The following is a 13,387-nucleotide window of genomic DNA, read 5'->3' as shown; positions in this document are numbered from 1 at the left end:
TTGCATGCTTGGGAGATGAAGAGGTGTGGAATACTTTTGATTAAAATATTGCAAGGCATGCAAAAAGTAGTCTCAACTTTTCTCACAACCAAGACAAGGAATTAACTCACTCTCCTTCCCTCCTAGACCTAGCTTGGCCGAAATTCACACTCAATTTCTCTCAAATTATTGTTCTTCAATTGTTGGAGAAACAAATCTCTTCTCAAAGAAAAATCCTCATATTTTTCTAGTGCAAAATATGAGAGGATCTACCTAGTTGGTGGTGGGCTTGATTTTGAAGGTAGGAGGAGGCTTGAAGATTGTCTACCATACAAGAGCTAAAATATTTACACTTTAGTTGGAGCCATCATCAACCTCAAGAGGTTGATAGGTAAAATTTCTTAACACCCTATGTATGACAAAGGTGTTTAGTATATGTTACACACTAGTACAATGGTGTTCAATTTTTCTCAAAAATTTCGATTTTCATGTTTAGAAAACAATTTTGTGCTTCCGTTGCGATTTCGAACACCTAAAATCGATCTCTTTCACCATCTACGTATTACCATGGTACCAGGTGGCGGGGACATCAGCGACCTTCTCACCCGTCAACTGAGCATTTGCCTTACATATCATCGTATCATCATATTAGTCACAATCAATTCTCCTCCTTCAACTTTTCATATTTCCATAACTTATAAAAATTCATGTACATATAAATCATTTTCCTTTTAAACCAATCATGTAACATATCTTTTAGTATTAACGTTTCATCATAAAATTCTATAAATATTTAAAATAAATGTTTTAACATTTATTATAGCATTCAGGGCACTAACAGGACGTCTAACATTTTTCAGGTATAAAATGATTGTTTTGCCCCTGAAACCTAACTTTCCCAATTTATCCTTAGACCTTAAAAGGACGACCCAAATCATTTCAGACTTAACGTAACACCTTAAAATACACCCATAAATATTTCTTAGACGTAAACTTAAGCTCGTCGACTAATTTCTCAATTCGTATTTAAACTTAAACATACATCCCGGTTTTGACTCGTATTGACTCGAAACTTAACCAAATTTACCGAATTTGAACCAAAGCTTATTACCACCTAACTAAACCATATAAAACCCAAACCAAGCTAATTAAGGCACTCAATCAACCTAGATAAGCTACTGAAATTTTTGGCCCCATATGGATTGAACTCTAACTCATGCCACACTCAAAACTTTCGAACCTAGACCCTATCCGCTTGGATCAGCCCCTGACCAACTCTCCTAGGACCTAGACCGAACATTCTAGCACCCCCTTAGACCAGCCTCCACGGCCCATGCATGTTTACGTGCGCCTCCTCTCTTCCTGCCCCTCCAGCTTTGCGTGGACCACCTTGGCTCGAGGATAGGACCCTCACGAGCCCAACCCTTCGCCTAGACGGCCCCCCCGCTCGGCCTCCCTTCCTAAATCACCCAAAATCGAGCCCTAGCCTTCCTTAAACCCTCGAGTCGTGCAGCCCTCAGCCTCCCACGTTCCAGCCTTGAATCGTGACCCTAAAATCCCCTAAACATTATTAATTTGTCCCTTTTTTACGTCCCTACCATGGTATCTCCCTTGGTGCAATATTAACATAAGTTTGAATCTCAAAAACAAGATTTTTTGGCATGTCATGAAAATAAAACGAAAATAATAACAAAGCAACATATTTTTCATGTAAATATATATCAAACACATGATATGATGTGATAGATGAGAAAAAGGATATTAAGGCGTGCTTTTGCGTTTATTACGCACGAAAACGAGTTGAGATGCGAAGAACGTCGACATAGGGAGAACCTTGCTGATTTTCCCCCTTCAAAAACCGTGACTCCTCCTTCAAATTTCTCATGTGTGCATGTGTCTTGGCTGCTAGGAGTCCTTGTGTGTGTTGTGTGCATGAGTTGTGTATTTTAGGTTACGGTTTCGGGCTTAATATTTGATATAAAATAGTATGGCAAGGTTTAGGCCCAATAACATGGTTACAATAGCCCCATTAGGTACTATTTAAAATAATTTTGTTTAGGAAAGTTTGTGAAAATATTAACAGAGTTCTCGAAAAGTTCATATTTTCGTCGAAAATCGAATACTAGTTTAAAATGTATTTGAAAACAAAGCCCTTCTCTCTTACGAAAGAGGGCATTCTCGGGTAACTCATAATTAGCTCATAAGGAAGACATTGTACTCTTCACTCGTATGACTCGTTCATCATCAAGCATCGGGCTCCTCACCCGAGGATCCCTTCCCTTATCTCCCCGGTCTTCAACCGAATTTTATCCATTTTGCTCAGTTGGTACCCTCCAGCTGTGGCTGGGCAGTGATATTTGTCGTAGAAGATTGAAAAGAGAAAGAGAGATTTCCGGTAGAAAAAAGGAGGAAGGGTCTCTGGCCTCTAAAGCTCATGAATCGAGCTCCTCGGAGGAGGTTAGCTCGTAGGCATTCTTATTATTTGGTAGATCCAAGTCCATGGCCTATTTCGGGTTCACTAGGAGCATTGGCTTTTCTTTTTTCCCGACTTGAGGAATGGCGTAGATAACGAAGGCTCGCAAGGGGGATAGGCGGGACGAGGGCTTCTTCTCATTTCGATCTCACCTCCTGGATACCAGTATGCAACAATTGTTCTTGGATCAAGGCGATTTCCGACAAGTCTTTTTTCATTTTTAGAGCAAGAAGCGCGATTAGGATGGCTAAGTACAACAAAGTTCGAGGAATTCCAGAGACAGCTCGGCATAACTACAAGAATGAAGTCGAAAAAGAGTCAGTCAGGTACGGGCGACTCAATTACCATCGGAGTATAAAAACACCTCAAAATACCACATTTTCGGAAAAACATATTAAAATTTACCATATGTTAAATAATTAAAAATAATCATTTAATTTTTTTTTTCTTTTTCAACCATCGATCTCCGTTCCTCGATCGAGTCTCGAATAACCTTAAAAACATAATTTTAATGCATTCTAATATAAAACTATATTTTAAACATGTAAACATACACACAATATTTAATTTATATAATTAAAATCATTTAATTAATTATTTTCGATTTTCCTTATATTTACATACAGTTATTTTACGTTATTACATTTTAAACCTTACTCAATATCTCCCTCCAAACTCCAAAGTTAACGTGACATTTTTACAATCCCGAACTACTTCAAATAACCAAAATAGCCCTTAACGTGCTAACAATTACATCCAAAAACATACGTTAGCTGTTACAGGAAGATGAAACATTCCAAGGACACAAGTGGATTCTCCAGTAGCTCGTTACTATCTATTGGCCACTCCGCCTCTTCTTCAAGCTTTGGGATATTTTCTCTCGATCCAGAACCGGCCCGACTCGGTGATTTACCCGTTCTCTTCGCTGTTTGTATCCGACCCGTGCTAGGTTTGACTGACCCAGGGTCTACACGAATCATCGGGGATCTCGATCTTTTAACGGGGATTTCCTCATTGCTGTCCTTCCTCCTCCCAGGCCGGGACCTGACCCGACCGGGTGACGGTTCTGACCTCCGGTAAGGGGATTTTCCGGCGGACCTATCTCTCTTATATTCCCCGGGAAACGACTGGTTCCCGACCCTCGCCGGTGACCTGTTCAGGCCTTTACTCACGACGTCGTTTTCGCGACCGTAGTTGTCTTTCCTCTCTGTGACGGAAGTCGAAACACTGACGCTCTCGCTCACAGTGCTGCAGATCTCCGAGACCTCCTCGGAAGCTTCCTCGTTACCGAAAACCGTGAACGGCTTCTGCGGGACGACGACATTTCGGGGCTTCTTCTCGTCTGGTCGTGACTTGGGGAGTCTTGGCACTATTAATGGCGCAGTCTTTATGAATGGAGTTTCGGTTCGTCCATTTTCTTGGAATGCAGGCGGCGGGCGTTTGGGTATGGTGGGGGTCTCCGAGAGTACTTCTTTCACTGCTTCGACTTCCTGGAGTGGATGTGTAGGAGGCGGAGATTTGCTGCTACGCTTCGTTTTGCTCTCGGATTTCGAAATGCGGGAAGCATCTGTGCTTGCACAGCAACCCATTGTAATAAGCAAGCTTTCGGTGATTGATCAAGCTGCTTTCATGGAGTCACGCGGCAATGGTGCGGCGGTCAAGGGACTTTAATGGAGGTGGGAAGGGGGAATGTTAATGTGAATGGAGGAACCAAAACTGCTGAAATGAATTTATTGGGGGTGGGGAGAGGTTTTGCTTTGCTAGGGTAGTTGAGGAAATTTGGCAAGATAGGACACTGCAAGCACCTGTCCCAACATGATTGTTCAAAAACAAATAATTCTGGAACTTCTGACTGTAAATTTTATTTTTTTTAAAGAAAAGGATAATAATGATTGGCAATATTAATATTTAAAAATTCATATCTATTATATGAATAATTTTTTAAATAGTAAGATATGATGAGTTTTTATTTCAATCATTTTTTTATTATTTTAGATTTGATTATGTCACGGAGTTTGTCAATGTGATTTATCTGATCAGTTAATATTGTTTTTTTTATATCTAAAACATACCAAAAATAAGAGATGAAAGTTGTCAAAGTTAAAAAAAAATGCACAGTTGGCAACTTTCACTTTTTTAATACATATATGTCATTCATGTCAAATATTTTGCATGGATTTTTTGTGAATACTATTTTTAAATCATTTAATAAGATTAGTTGATGCAATCTAACTATTATTTGTTCATTTAATATTAACAGAATATTTACTATTAGCATGATTATATAAACAATTTTTTTATATTTTGGGTAAAGATTTGTGTTTTAACATGAATTTGAACTAGTGTGTTTTTTTTTAATTTATTGAGAGATATTTATATCATTATATCATATATACGTATAATAAATTTGCTTGTCCTATGAGTAAAAGTTGAATAATTTATTTTCTCATACAAACAAAGTAGGGTAATTTATAATTTAACAACTAGGAAAAATCCACTTTATAAAATTTTATACCCAAAGAATTAGTGAAATAAAAGGTTTACCTAAAAACAATTTTGACTAAATCTTCATATAAAAAATGGCATTAGTCCTAAATTACAGTTGATCAATAGATAACTATTATGTCTTAATAATTAGTTTGAAAAAGAATATTATAAAATAAAAACACAAAATACGAATAAAAAAAACTTTTAATCCTCAAAATAATTGATCTCATGATATTGTCCATTACACAATAAGTAGGCATAGGCCAATAGAAAATTTTATAGCTCCAAATTAGTTTATTTAGATGTAATAATGTATGCATGCATGTGCCTCAACTTCCCTTCCAATTATATATTACGACCTTTGTCGACTACAACTCTACATGATTGGATGCCTCTGGCTTTCTTTCATTTTTTCATTTTTCTTTTTTAAATAAAATTGTTCAAATCTTTTATTTTTGCAATCCAACTCGATATCATCACGCATATTGAACAAAAATCCTCTCTTTTGAGTTGTATTCTGCCACACTTTCAAACAACCAAATGTTTATGAGAAAATAGTCGAAGCAAGAGTTTGACTCTTTTTCCTTAAAACGATATTATCCCGCCCGACGCTCACGGTTGTTGGCAATTTTTTCCCAAGATACAACGACTACGTGACTTCAAAATAGTAGCACTACAAATTTTAAAGTCACACGAACTTGAATTGTTTAGCACGCTATCAAGATGGTATGCAAAATTTCTAATTTCGAATTATAAGCGTTAAATTTAAATATCCAATTCCAAGAGTTTAAATCTTGCAAAACTTGTATTTAAGCGCAAATGCTTAAAAAACTCAAAAATAGAAGACAACTCTCGAGTTTAATCCCAAAGTTCGAATTTAAGCGTATAAATTTAGAAAATCCGAACTCGGGATTTTATATATTGAAAATTTGAACTTTAAACGCTAATGTTTAAAAATTCGTATATAAAAATAAATTTAGAGAGAAATGAGAAGAAGAGAAATTAGTGTGTTGAATGCAAATGAATGAGATCCTATTTATAGAAAATGAAAAACCTTGAATGAAAAGATGCAATCATTCCACAATATCCATTGCCAATAGACTTGGTTGAAAAGTTGCGCCTCTTGAATCACATGGCCTTTCGGCCAAGTTTCTAAAAATCACATGCATGTGATTTTAATTTTTTTATTAATATATATATATATATTATAGACCTTTTATGAGTTAAAGATAAGAAAATGAGGTATTTAAATATAAGAATAATAATTAATATAAAGTTCATATATGAAACTTTTACAAAACATAAAAATATTTATTAAAGATATACCAAAGAAATTAACAACAGATGATTTTATCGAAGTCTTATTAATTTGAACTCAATTAATTTCTCATTCATCTTAATTGACCATCGATAAATAATTATATTCACTACGTCATTTAAAATTGATAAAATAATTATGTTCGCTACGTAGCTCATTCGAATTATTTTATCAATTTTAAATGAGTTTGTCATTCGAATTATTTTATCAATTTTAAATAAGTACAAAACTCATTTTTCCTAACACAATATTCACCTATAATTGCAGAAATGAATATGATGAACCTACCTAAAATGATTAAATTTGAAAGAAAAAAAATATTTGTTAGTCAACCTTCAGCATTGGATGCAGGTGGGCCTGATTTTCAAGAAGCCCGAAATTAAAATTTGACTCATGACCCAACGGTACAATAAGTTGTTTTTCAAATTATTAAACTTAAAAAATGGAAGAAACATTCCGCCACTAACAGATAATTGCGCTTTTACAAAGCCAATCTAAATATGTGTATATAATCATATAGCTGTCTGTAATCTTTATTGGCAAAATATATAATTAGGGTCTTTTGTCTTAGCCGACTTATGAAAGAAAAAAGGCAAGAAACATATAACAATTGTCGGCACGACATTTCACTCTGACAAGGTTTGTTTCTGGCTTCATCATCTCAACAACAGAAATCTTTTTATTGTTTTTTGTGGTTTATGGTGTGTCACCATTGGTGCTGAAACTTGAGGGTTTGTGCTTCTTAACTTGCGTTAATTACTGTATGTTTTTTTGTGTGCGTATGTATTTATGAGGGTTGTGTGTGTATGCCACCACCGTTTGCCATTCCATGATTAAAGAAGTGGTTTTTTTTTTTTTTTGAAGTTCTTTGTTGTTCGGTAATTGGCTTTGTTTGTCCTTCAGACTCTCGGGGTGTTTCTGCCGAAGGTTCTACTCAAGAAACAAGAAAGCGAAGGGATTAAAGAAGAAATCTTGAACAGTCGGGTGACTCTTAACTGGAGATGGCTTGTTTTGGCGCGGAGATTCATTCATGGGTTCTTCTATTTTCGGTTGTTTTTCCTGCGTTGCAATTTGCATTGGGAGTCACCGACCCTCGTGATAGTAAGCTATTGGTTCAAATTTTATGTACTCACTGGTTTCACTATGTGTAAAATGAATCTTTCTTCTGAATTTGAATGTTTTTTGTTTGCACTCTTTTTTTTTTTAAAAAAAAACACCAATAATTCGATGGCTAATTAATTCAACACCGAGTTCTTATGGAATTTTTCCTCGTATATTTGGAATTATGCGTCGGTTGTGCTGTAAATAGCATATATTCTTACGTTATTTGTTTTGTCTTGGAATGCTTCATGTCAGTTTATGCAATAAATAGTTTGTATACTTCTCTGGGATCCCCACAACTTCCCGGATGGATCTTCTCTGGAGGAGATCCATGTGGACAACCAATCTGGCAAGGCGTGGAGTGTGTGAATGCGAATATATCTTCAATGTAAGTTGTGTCCGTATTTTTTATCACGACGTGTGATAATTTAACTTTTGTGTGAATAAAATTTATTGTCTTTGATTGGTAGAAAACTACCTGGTGCGAATTTGGGCGGAGGATTGGGCAATGATTTGGGATCGTTTGCCTCAATTATGGTGATGTGAGTTAATTTCTAATGGCTTTGCTTGTTTTTTGCCTTATTCTTTGATCATGCTATTTGCATGGAGTTTCTTTATAGACTGATGAGTCTTCACACGTTGTTTTCTTGGTTAATTTATATTGCTTTTACATCATTCAATCAATATGTACGGAGATTAAAGATATTGATATTCCTATAAAGCAGAGATTTAAGCAATAATCACATTGGGGGAAGTATACCACCGAACTTGCCGATCACTCTTAAAAGTTTGTATGTTTCTGATCTCGAACTGCTTAGTGTATTATGTCGCAACTCCTTCTGTAAATAATGGCTGATAATACCCTCCCCCCAACATAAAACACCACGAACTCTAGTTTTCTTTCAGATAATCAGATTACAGGACATGTTCCAGATACTTTATCAATCTTGGGGCAGTTGACAGATTTGTAAGTTCTATTATCTCTCTAGCCCTGCTTTTTCACTTCTTTTCTTTTCAATGGCTCTGTATCTATTTCTAGTTTATCTTAAAGCCCCATAATTTTCCAGGTCTCTGAACAACAATCAATTAACTGGATCGATTCCCGATGCCTTTGAACAACTCAAGGAGTTGATTAACATGTAAGAATTTATGTAATTGGAGTGGAAGCTCATTTATACATACTTAGTCGATATTTGTTTGATTTAAATGATGTTGACCATGCAGGGATTTGTCGGGGAATAGTTTCGTTGGCCAGCTGCCCTCTTCAATGGGGAATTTGTCATCTCTGACTACGTTGTAAGTATGTAGTCTCTTGAACGTAAATGTGGTCATGATATTGTCTTTTCCTATGCTAACATTGACCGAACTGTATTGGATAACAAGAGTTCTCTTCATGCCATAATTTCTTGTGGAGTGTGAATCGGTTACGAGGAAAAATACAAATATCTGACCGTGTATACTTATTTCGACCATCTCGACCTGAGTATCCGTGACCCATGTTATGAACCACTCAAATGCTTTGTCAAGCCTGCTTGTTCATATTTGGTGAATTTCAATGAGAGGGGCACTGGGGCAGGTTGTACTTGTAAAATGAAATTTCAGTTAGTAGAATTTTAAATGAAAGTTTGCTACTAACATGGAATAGTCCATTATAGAAACCTTCTTTGTCTCGAATAAAATGACTTTATCCTAGTATAATCTGCACATACTTACTCATTTGCATTCTTTTGGCATTGTAAAATTAACATTTTCTTTTTTCACTGTCTTCTTGTTGTTTATAGGCATTTGCAGAACAATCAGCTCTCTGGAATGCTGGATGTTCTTCAAGATCTTCCTCTCATAGATTTGTACTGCAGTTCTTCACCATGTGATAGTTTATATTTTAATAATTCAGTTTTCTTTGCTGGAGTAACAACATTTAACTGTTTTTTTACCTTTTTGCACACTCAAGAAACATAGAGAATAACCTTTTCTCTGGACCTATACCACCAAAACTGATTGCTATCCCGAATTTCAGGTGAAAATTTGAGTTGATTTCTCTGTCATTTGGCCTTTTTTGCAGTCGAGCTCGAATATTAACCTTATGATTTATTAAGATCTCCCTTTTATGGTGCAGAAGCACCGGTAATCCCTTTAACACTACGATAATACCTTCCCCACCATCTCCATCTCCTTTATTATCCCCTTTGGAGGCACCCTCTCCGTGGTCAGCTCCTTCAGTTATTGTAAATGGGCAATCAGCATCTCGATTACCAGAATCTGGTAGGAAACTGAAGCGCAACACTGCTAGCAAGATCACATGGATACCTATTGTTGGGTTGTTTGTAGTTCTGGTACTTGCTTTGGGCGTATGTTTCTTCTTGTTCAGATGCTGTAGAAGGAAATTTAATGAGAAGATAGTCAAGAATCAAGAGATGGAGAAACATAGTGATATGACCCAGACTCATAAACATGACCAATCTTCGCAAAAGCCTTTGTATCAAGTCGAGAAAGGTAGTTAACCTTCCCCATACTTTTTCTCTTTTGTACTGTCACTTTTTCCCCATTTTCCCTTCAATCAAATAAATTTTATAGTTTAAATCAGTGCCAAAGGACACCTTTCGGGGGAAGGATCACAGTGTAGATATGACAGGATTGGATAGTTCTCAGCTGTCAACCAGGCCCCCTCCATTTCCTCTTGTGCCTGCCGAAAAGATTCCCGCTGATCCAATTTTCACCGCTTTGAGCCCAAGGCAAAATGCTTCTAAAATTTTAGGCTCTGTTAATTTCTTCACAGTTGCATCTCTTCAACAATATACAAACAGCTTTTCTCAAGAAAATCTTATCGGCAAAGGCATGCTAGGCACAGTTTATAGAGCCCAATTTCCTGATGGGAAGGTACGCATCTTATGATGTATCTTGGACTTTTTGCTATCCACTGATTGCACTACATGCAAATCAAACTCTTGTTTTTTCATGATTGTGTTTGTTTCTTTTCTTTGATTCGATGAGGTGCAATATGTTGTTATTTTAAGTGACCCGTTGAATTTGCAAAAGTCTATTTTCTACAAAAAAAATGGTGATGCGCTGATGAAAGTACATTGTCTTTCGTTTGATTGTTGCAAGGATATGTTATTCTAGATTTTTTTTCCACCCTTCGGTTTAGAGACAACTGGGTCAGTTCTGTAACAGTACTTGTAGCTGCCCATCCTAGACTAGATTTCTTTATGTCATGTGACACAAAGTCCTTCATGACTCTGTTTCCCTTCATCTTCAATGGATTCCGAGGGAAAAGCATCCTGTATTATTTGTGTCCATGATGCCTTCTCACGAGGTTGTCAACGCATCTCTAGGTGCTGGCAGTCAAGAAACTGGAGCAGTCGGCGTCAGGGCATCTGAGTGACAACGAATTCCTTGAGCTCGTGACAAGTATCTCAGAACTCCAACATCCAAATATAGTTAAACTTGTTGGTTACTGCCTGGAACATGGACAACGCTTATTTGTTCACGATTACTGCCATCATGGGACACTTAATGAGGCATTACACCTGGATGACGAAATGAAGAGAAAGCTTTCGTGGAATACCCGTATGCTTCTGGCGCTTGAAGCTGCAAAGGCTCTAGAGTAAGTTCATTTTAACCAAAACTGAATATGGTTTTGAGAAGAAAACTAGGTTACATGATTTCTCTAAAGAGATAAATTTCCTGGTTCACCCGTTCTTGAAGTACCCATTTCAGTCCTGCTTGCTTTAATTTCTTTGTTCTTGCGCTGTTTCTCGAAACAAATTTTCCACTGCCCATTTTTCACCCATTATTATATGGAGACTTAGTTGTGCTGTTTTATTGATGAAGATATTTGCATGAGGTGTGTCAGCCACCTGTTGTGCACCGGAATTTCAAGTCCACTAATGTGTTACTAACTGATGATCTCTCTGTGCGAGTTTCTGACTGTGGCTTGGCTCCTTTGTTATCATCTGATCACATGACTCAGGTAATATCTTGCAGGTATTTTCATACTGTTTAAAATGTTAACCGAAGTCAGATGTTAGAACGGCACGCTCATTATTCATTTCAGATGTTGGCAACTTCATCTACTTGAATTTTAATCGATGCTAGTGTTTTTTGATCAGTTGCAAGGTTACGGTTACAGTGCTCCTGAACTTGAGACAGGAAGCTATTCTCAGAAGAGTGATGTTTACTGCTTCGGAGTTGTGATGCTAGAACTTCTTACGGGTCGAAAATCTTATGACAGGTTATCAAATCCTTATACCGATAGCTAGAAACTAGATATTCTGATTATTGCTACGTTAAATTCTCCCTTCAACGAGGATAGACTTATAAATCAACTTCTACCCAAAACAGGTTCCGTCCTCGAGGATCGCAATATTTGGCTAGATGGGCATTGCCTCACCTTTATGATATAGATGCATTGTCAAGAATAGTCGAGCCTTCTCTAAAGGGTGCTTATCCATCTAAATCTCTCTCTCGACTTGCTGATATAATCACGTTATGTATTCAGGTACATCTCCCATTTCGTTTTCTCATATTCCATGGATTGTTGTTGAGTGTTATTACTTTATAATGGCGACTCGAGAAAGAAAATTATTGGTCCAAATATACTTTTTGTCTTGTGTCATTGAATTCATTATTAGGACCTGATGTCTAAACTAAGCAGCCTTTTAAAATTGTAGATGCCAGGATCCTGATCCAAATGACCTAGCAAACTAGGGATTGTATTGTTTGACGTTCGATTATGGTGATAATAGTGTATTTACTTGTTTTCTTTCTTAACACAGCCTGAGCCAGAATTCAGGCCACCGATGTCTGAGATTGTTCAAAAGCTATCGCATTTGATATCGAGTGATCGCTGAGCAGCGCGCACGTGTCGAGATGGCAAGAATCTGGGATCTCAACTGTTGGCACTTACATTCTTTGTGTTGTTTTTTCATGTAAATCGTCCTTTTCCTGTTGCTTTTCTGGGTGCATGCATGTAAATCGTCTAAGTTTCCCTTCAAATGGTGGTGATTATGTATCATATATGTTGTCTGTAAAATGTCATTGCATGACAAATCCTTTGTTTTCTTTTTGGTGCGAGAGAAATCAGACACTGTATTTTTCCCATCTCATCTGTCTTCAGTAATTATTACATTATTATCATGTATTGAACTTTTTTTCATCTATATCATGTGAAAGAACAATTGCGTTGCTGCTGGCTGGTGAAGAGAATTTATATAGCAGGTAAAAATAGAATCTCAACACTGCAGCCAGTTAGCCAAATGACTAGCGGTACACTGCGGGTCCATTACAGATATCTTGTCGAATCTGGCTTGCAGATTCTGCCCTGTGGCTGGTGTCCCCTTGTGTCTGTAAGATAAAACGGTGTCCAATCTCATTTTTGCCTTTTATTTACCGTACTTGAGAATTTTTTTACAAAATTTTAATCTTTGAATAAATTTATGACAAATAAATGTTAGGTGTACAACTAAATTTATATAATAATTATTACAATACAAAAAATTAAATACAAATATTTCATTTATTGAAATCTCATAATAAATTTAATTTGAAATCTCATAAAATATAATAATAAAATTTTACGATATTATTATTGAAAATATCGTTACACGATATATTCTCATGAGTTTGGTTGGGAGTTGGGGTGAGCATTCGGTCGGTTCGGTTAGGTTACTGACCGAACCGAATTAGCCATAACCTGGCCGAACCGAAATATTTAGCCATAACCGAATCGACCGAATTAATTTTCATAACCGATGAAAACAAATTGAATTAAAATCGGTTAATTCGGTCACGATTAGTTTTTTAAAAAAATTTTGTGATTTAACTTTAATTATATATGTAATTTTTCTTGAACACTACAGTCTACACAAATGGAGAATAGAGAAATGAGAACGAGAAATTCGGTTAAAAAAGTGAAAACGATACCATGAATTAGAATTAGGATTGATTTTAAAATTAAAAATTAATATATATATAAAAATTGATAAATAATAAAAATCTATTAAATAATACTATTTATAATATCGGTTAAT

At 36.2% G+C, this 13,387-nt stretch overlaps 1 protein-coding gene across 2 annotated transcripts; it reads left to right on the top strand.

The window, feature by feature from the left end:
- The first annotated feature begins 6,737 nt into the window (after positions 1-6,737).
- On the top strand, positions 6,738-12,496 carry LOC140979897 (protein STRUBBELIG-RECEPTOR FAMILY 3-like). Of its 2 annotated transcripts, none has more exons than XM_073445537.1 (17): positions 6,738-6,896; positions 7,161-7,358; positions 7,614-7,746; positions 7,829-7,900; positions 8,084-8,149; positions 8,254-8,325; positions 8,426-8,497; positions 8,583-8,654; positions 9,140-9,205; positions 9,310-9,375; positions 9,475-9,851; positions 9,943-10,235; positions 10,691-10,962; positions 11,190-11,328; positions 11,468-11,589; positions 11,700-11,856; positions 12,134-12,496. In XM_073445537.1, exons 2-17 carry the CDS (start codon positions 7,259-7,261, stop codon positions 12,206-12,208), a joined length of 2,154 nt encoding a protein of 717 aa, XP_073301638.1. In that variant the 5' UTR covers positions 6,738-6,896; positions 7,161-7,258; the 3' UTR covers positions 12,209-12,496. The 2 variants fall into 2 exon arrangements, with proteins under 2 accessions (XP_073301638.1, XP_073301647.1); XM_073445546.1 differs by having other exon boundaries at positions 6,844-6,988.
- The last annotated feature ends 891 nt before the right edge of the window (positions 12,497-13,387 follow it).

This window comes from Primulina huaijiensis, chromosome 1 (assembly GCF_012295235.1).
Source record: "Primulina huaijiensis isolate GDHJ02 chromosome 1, ASM1229523v2, whole genome shotgun sequence".
Taxonomy (NCBI): domain Eukaryota; kingdom Viridiplantae; phylum Streptophyta; class Magnoliopsida; order Lamiales; family Gesneriaceae; genus Primulina; species Primulina huaijiensis.
Note: the sequence above shows the minus strand (reverse complement) of the source record. Positions and strands in the feature narration are given on the sequence as shown.

Coding starts and splice junctions, on each gene's coding strand:
- LOC140979897 (XM_073445537.1), top strand. CDS start 7,259: ATGGCTTGTTTTGGCGCGGAGATTCATTCATGGGTTCTTCTATTTTCG. Junction 11,590..11,699: donor GGTCGAAAATCTTATGACAG/GTTATCAAATCC, acceptor TACCCAAAACAG/GTTCCGTCCTCGAGGATCGC. Junction 11,857..12,133: donor TAATCACGTTATGTATTCAG/GTACATCTCCCA, acceptor TTCTTAACACAG/CCTGAGCCAGAATTCAGGCC.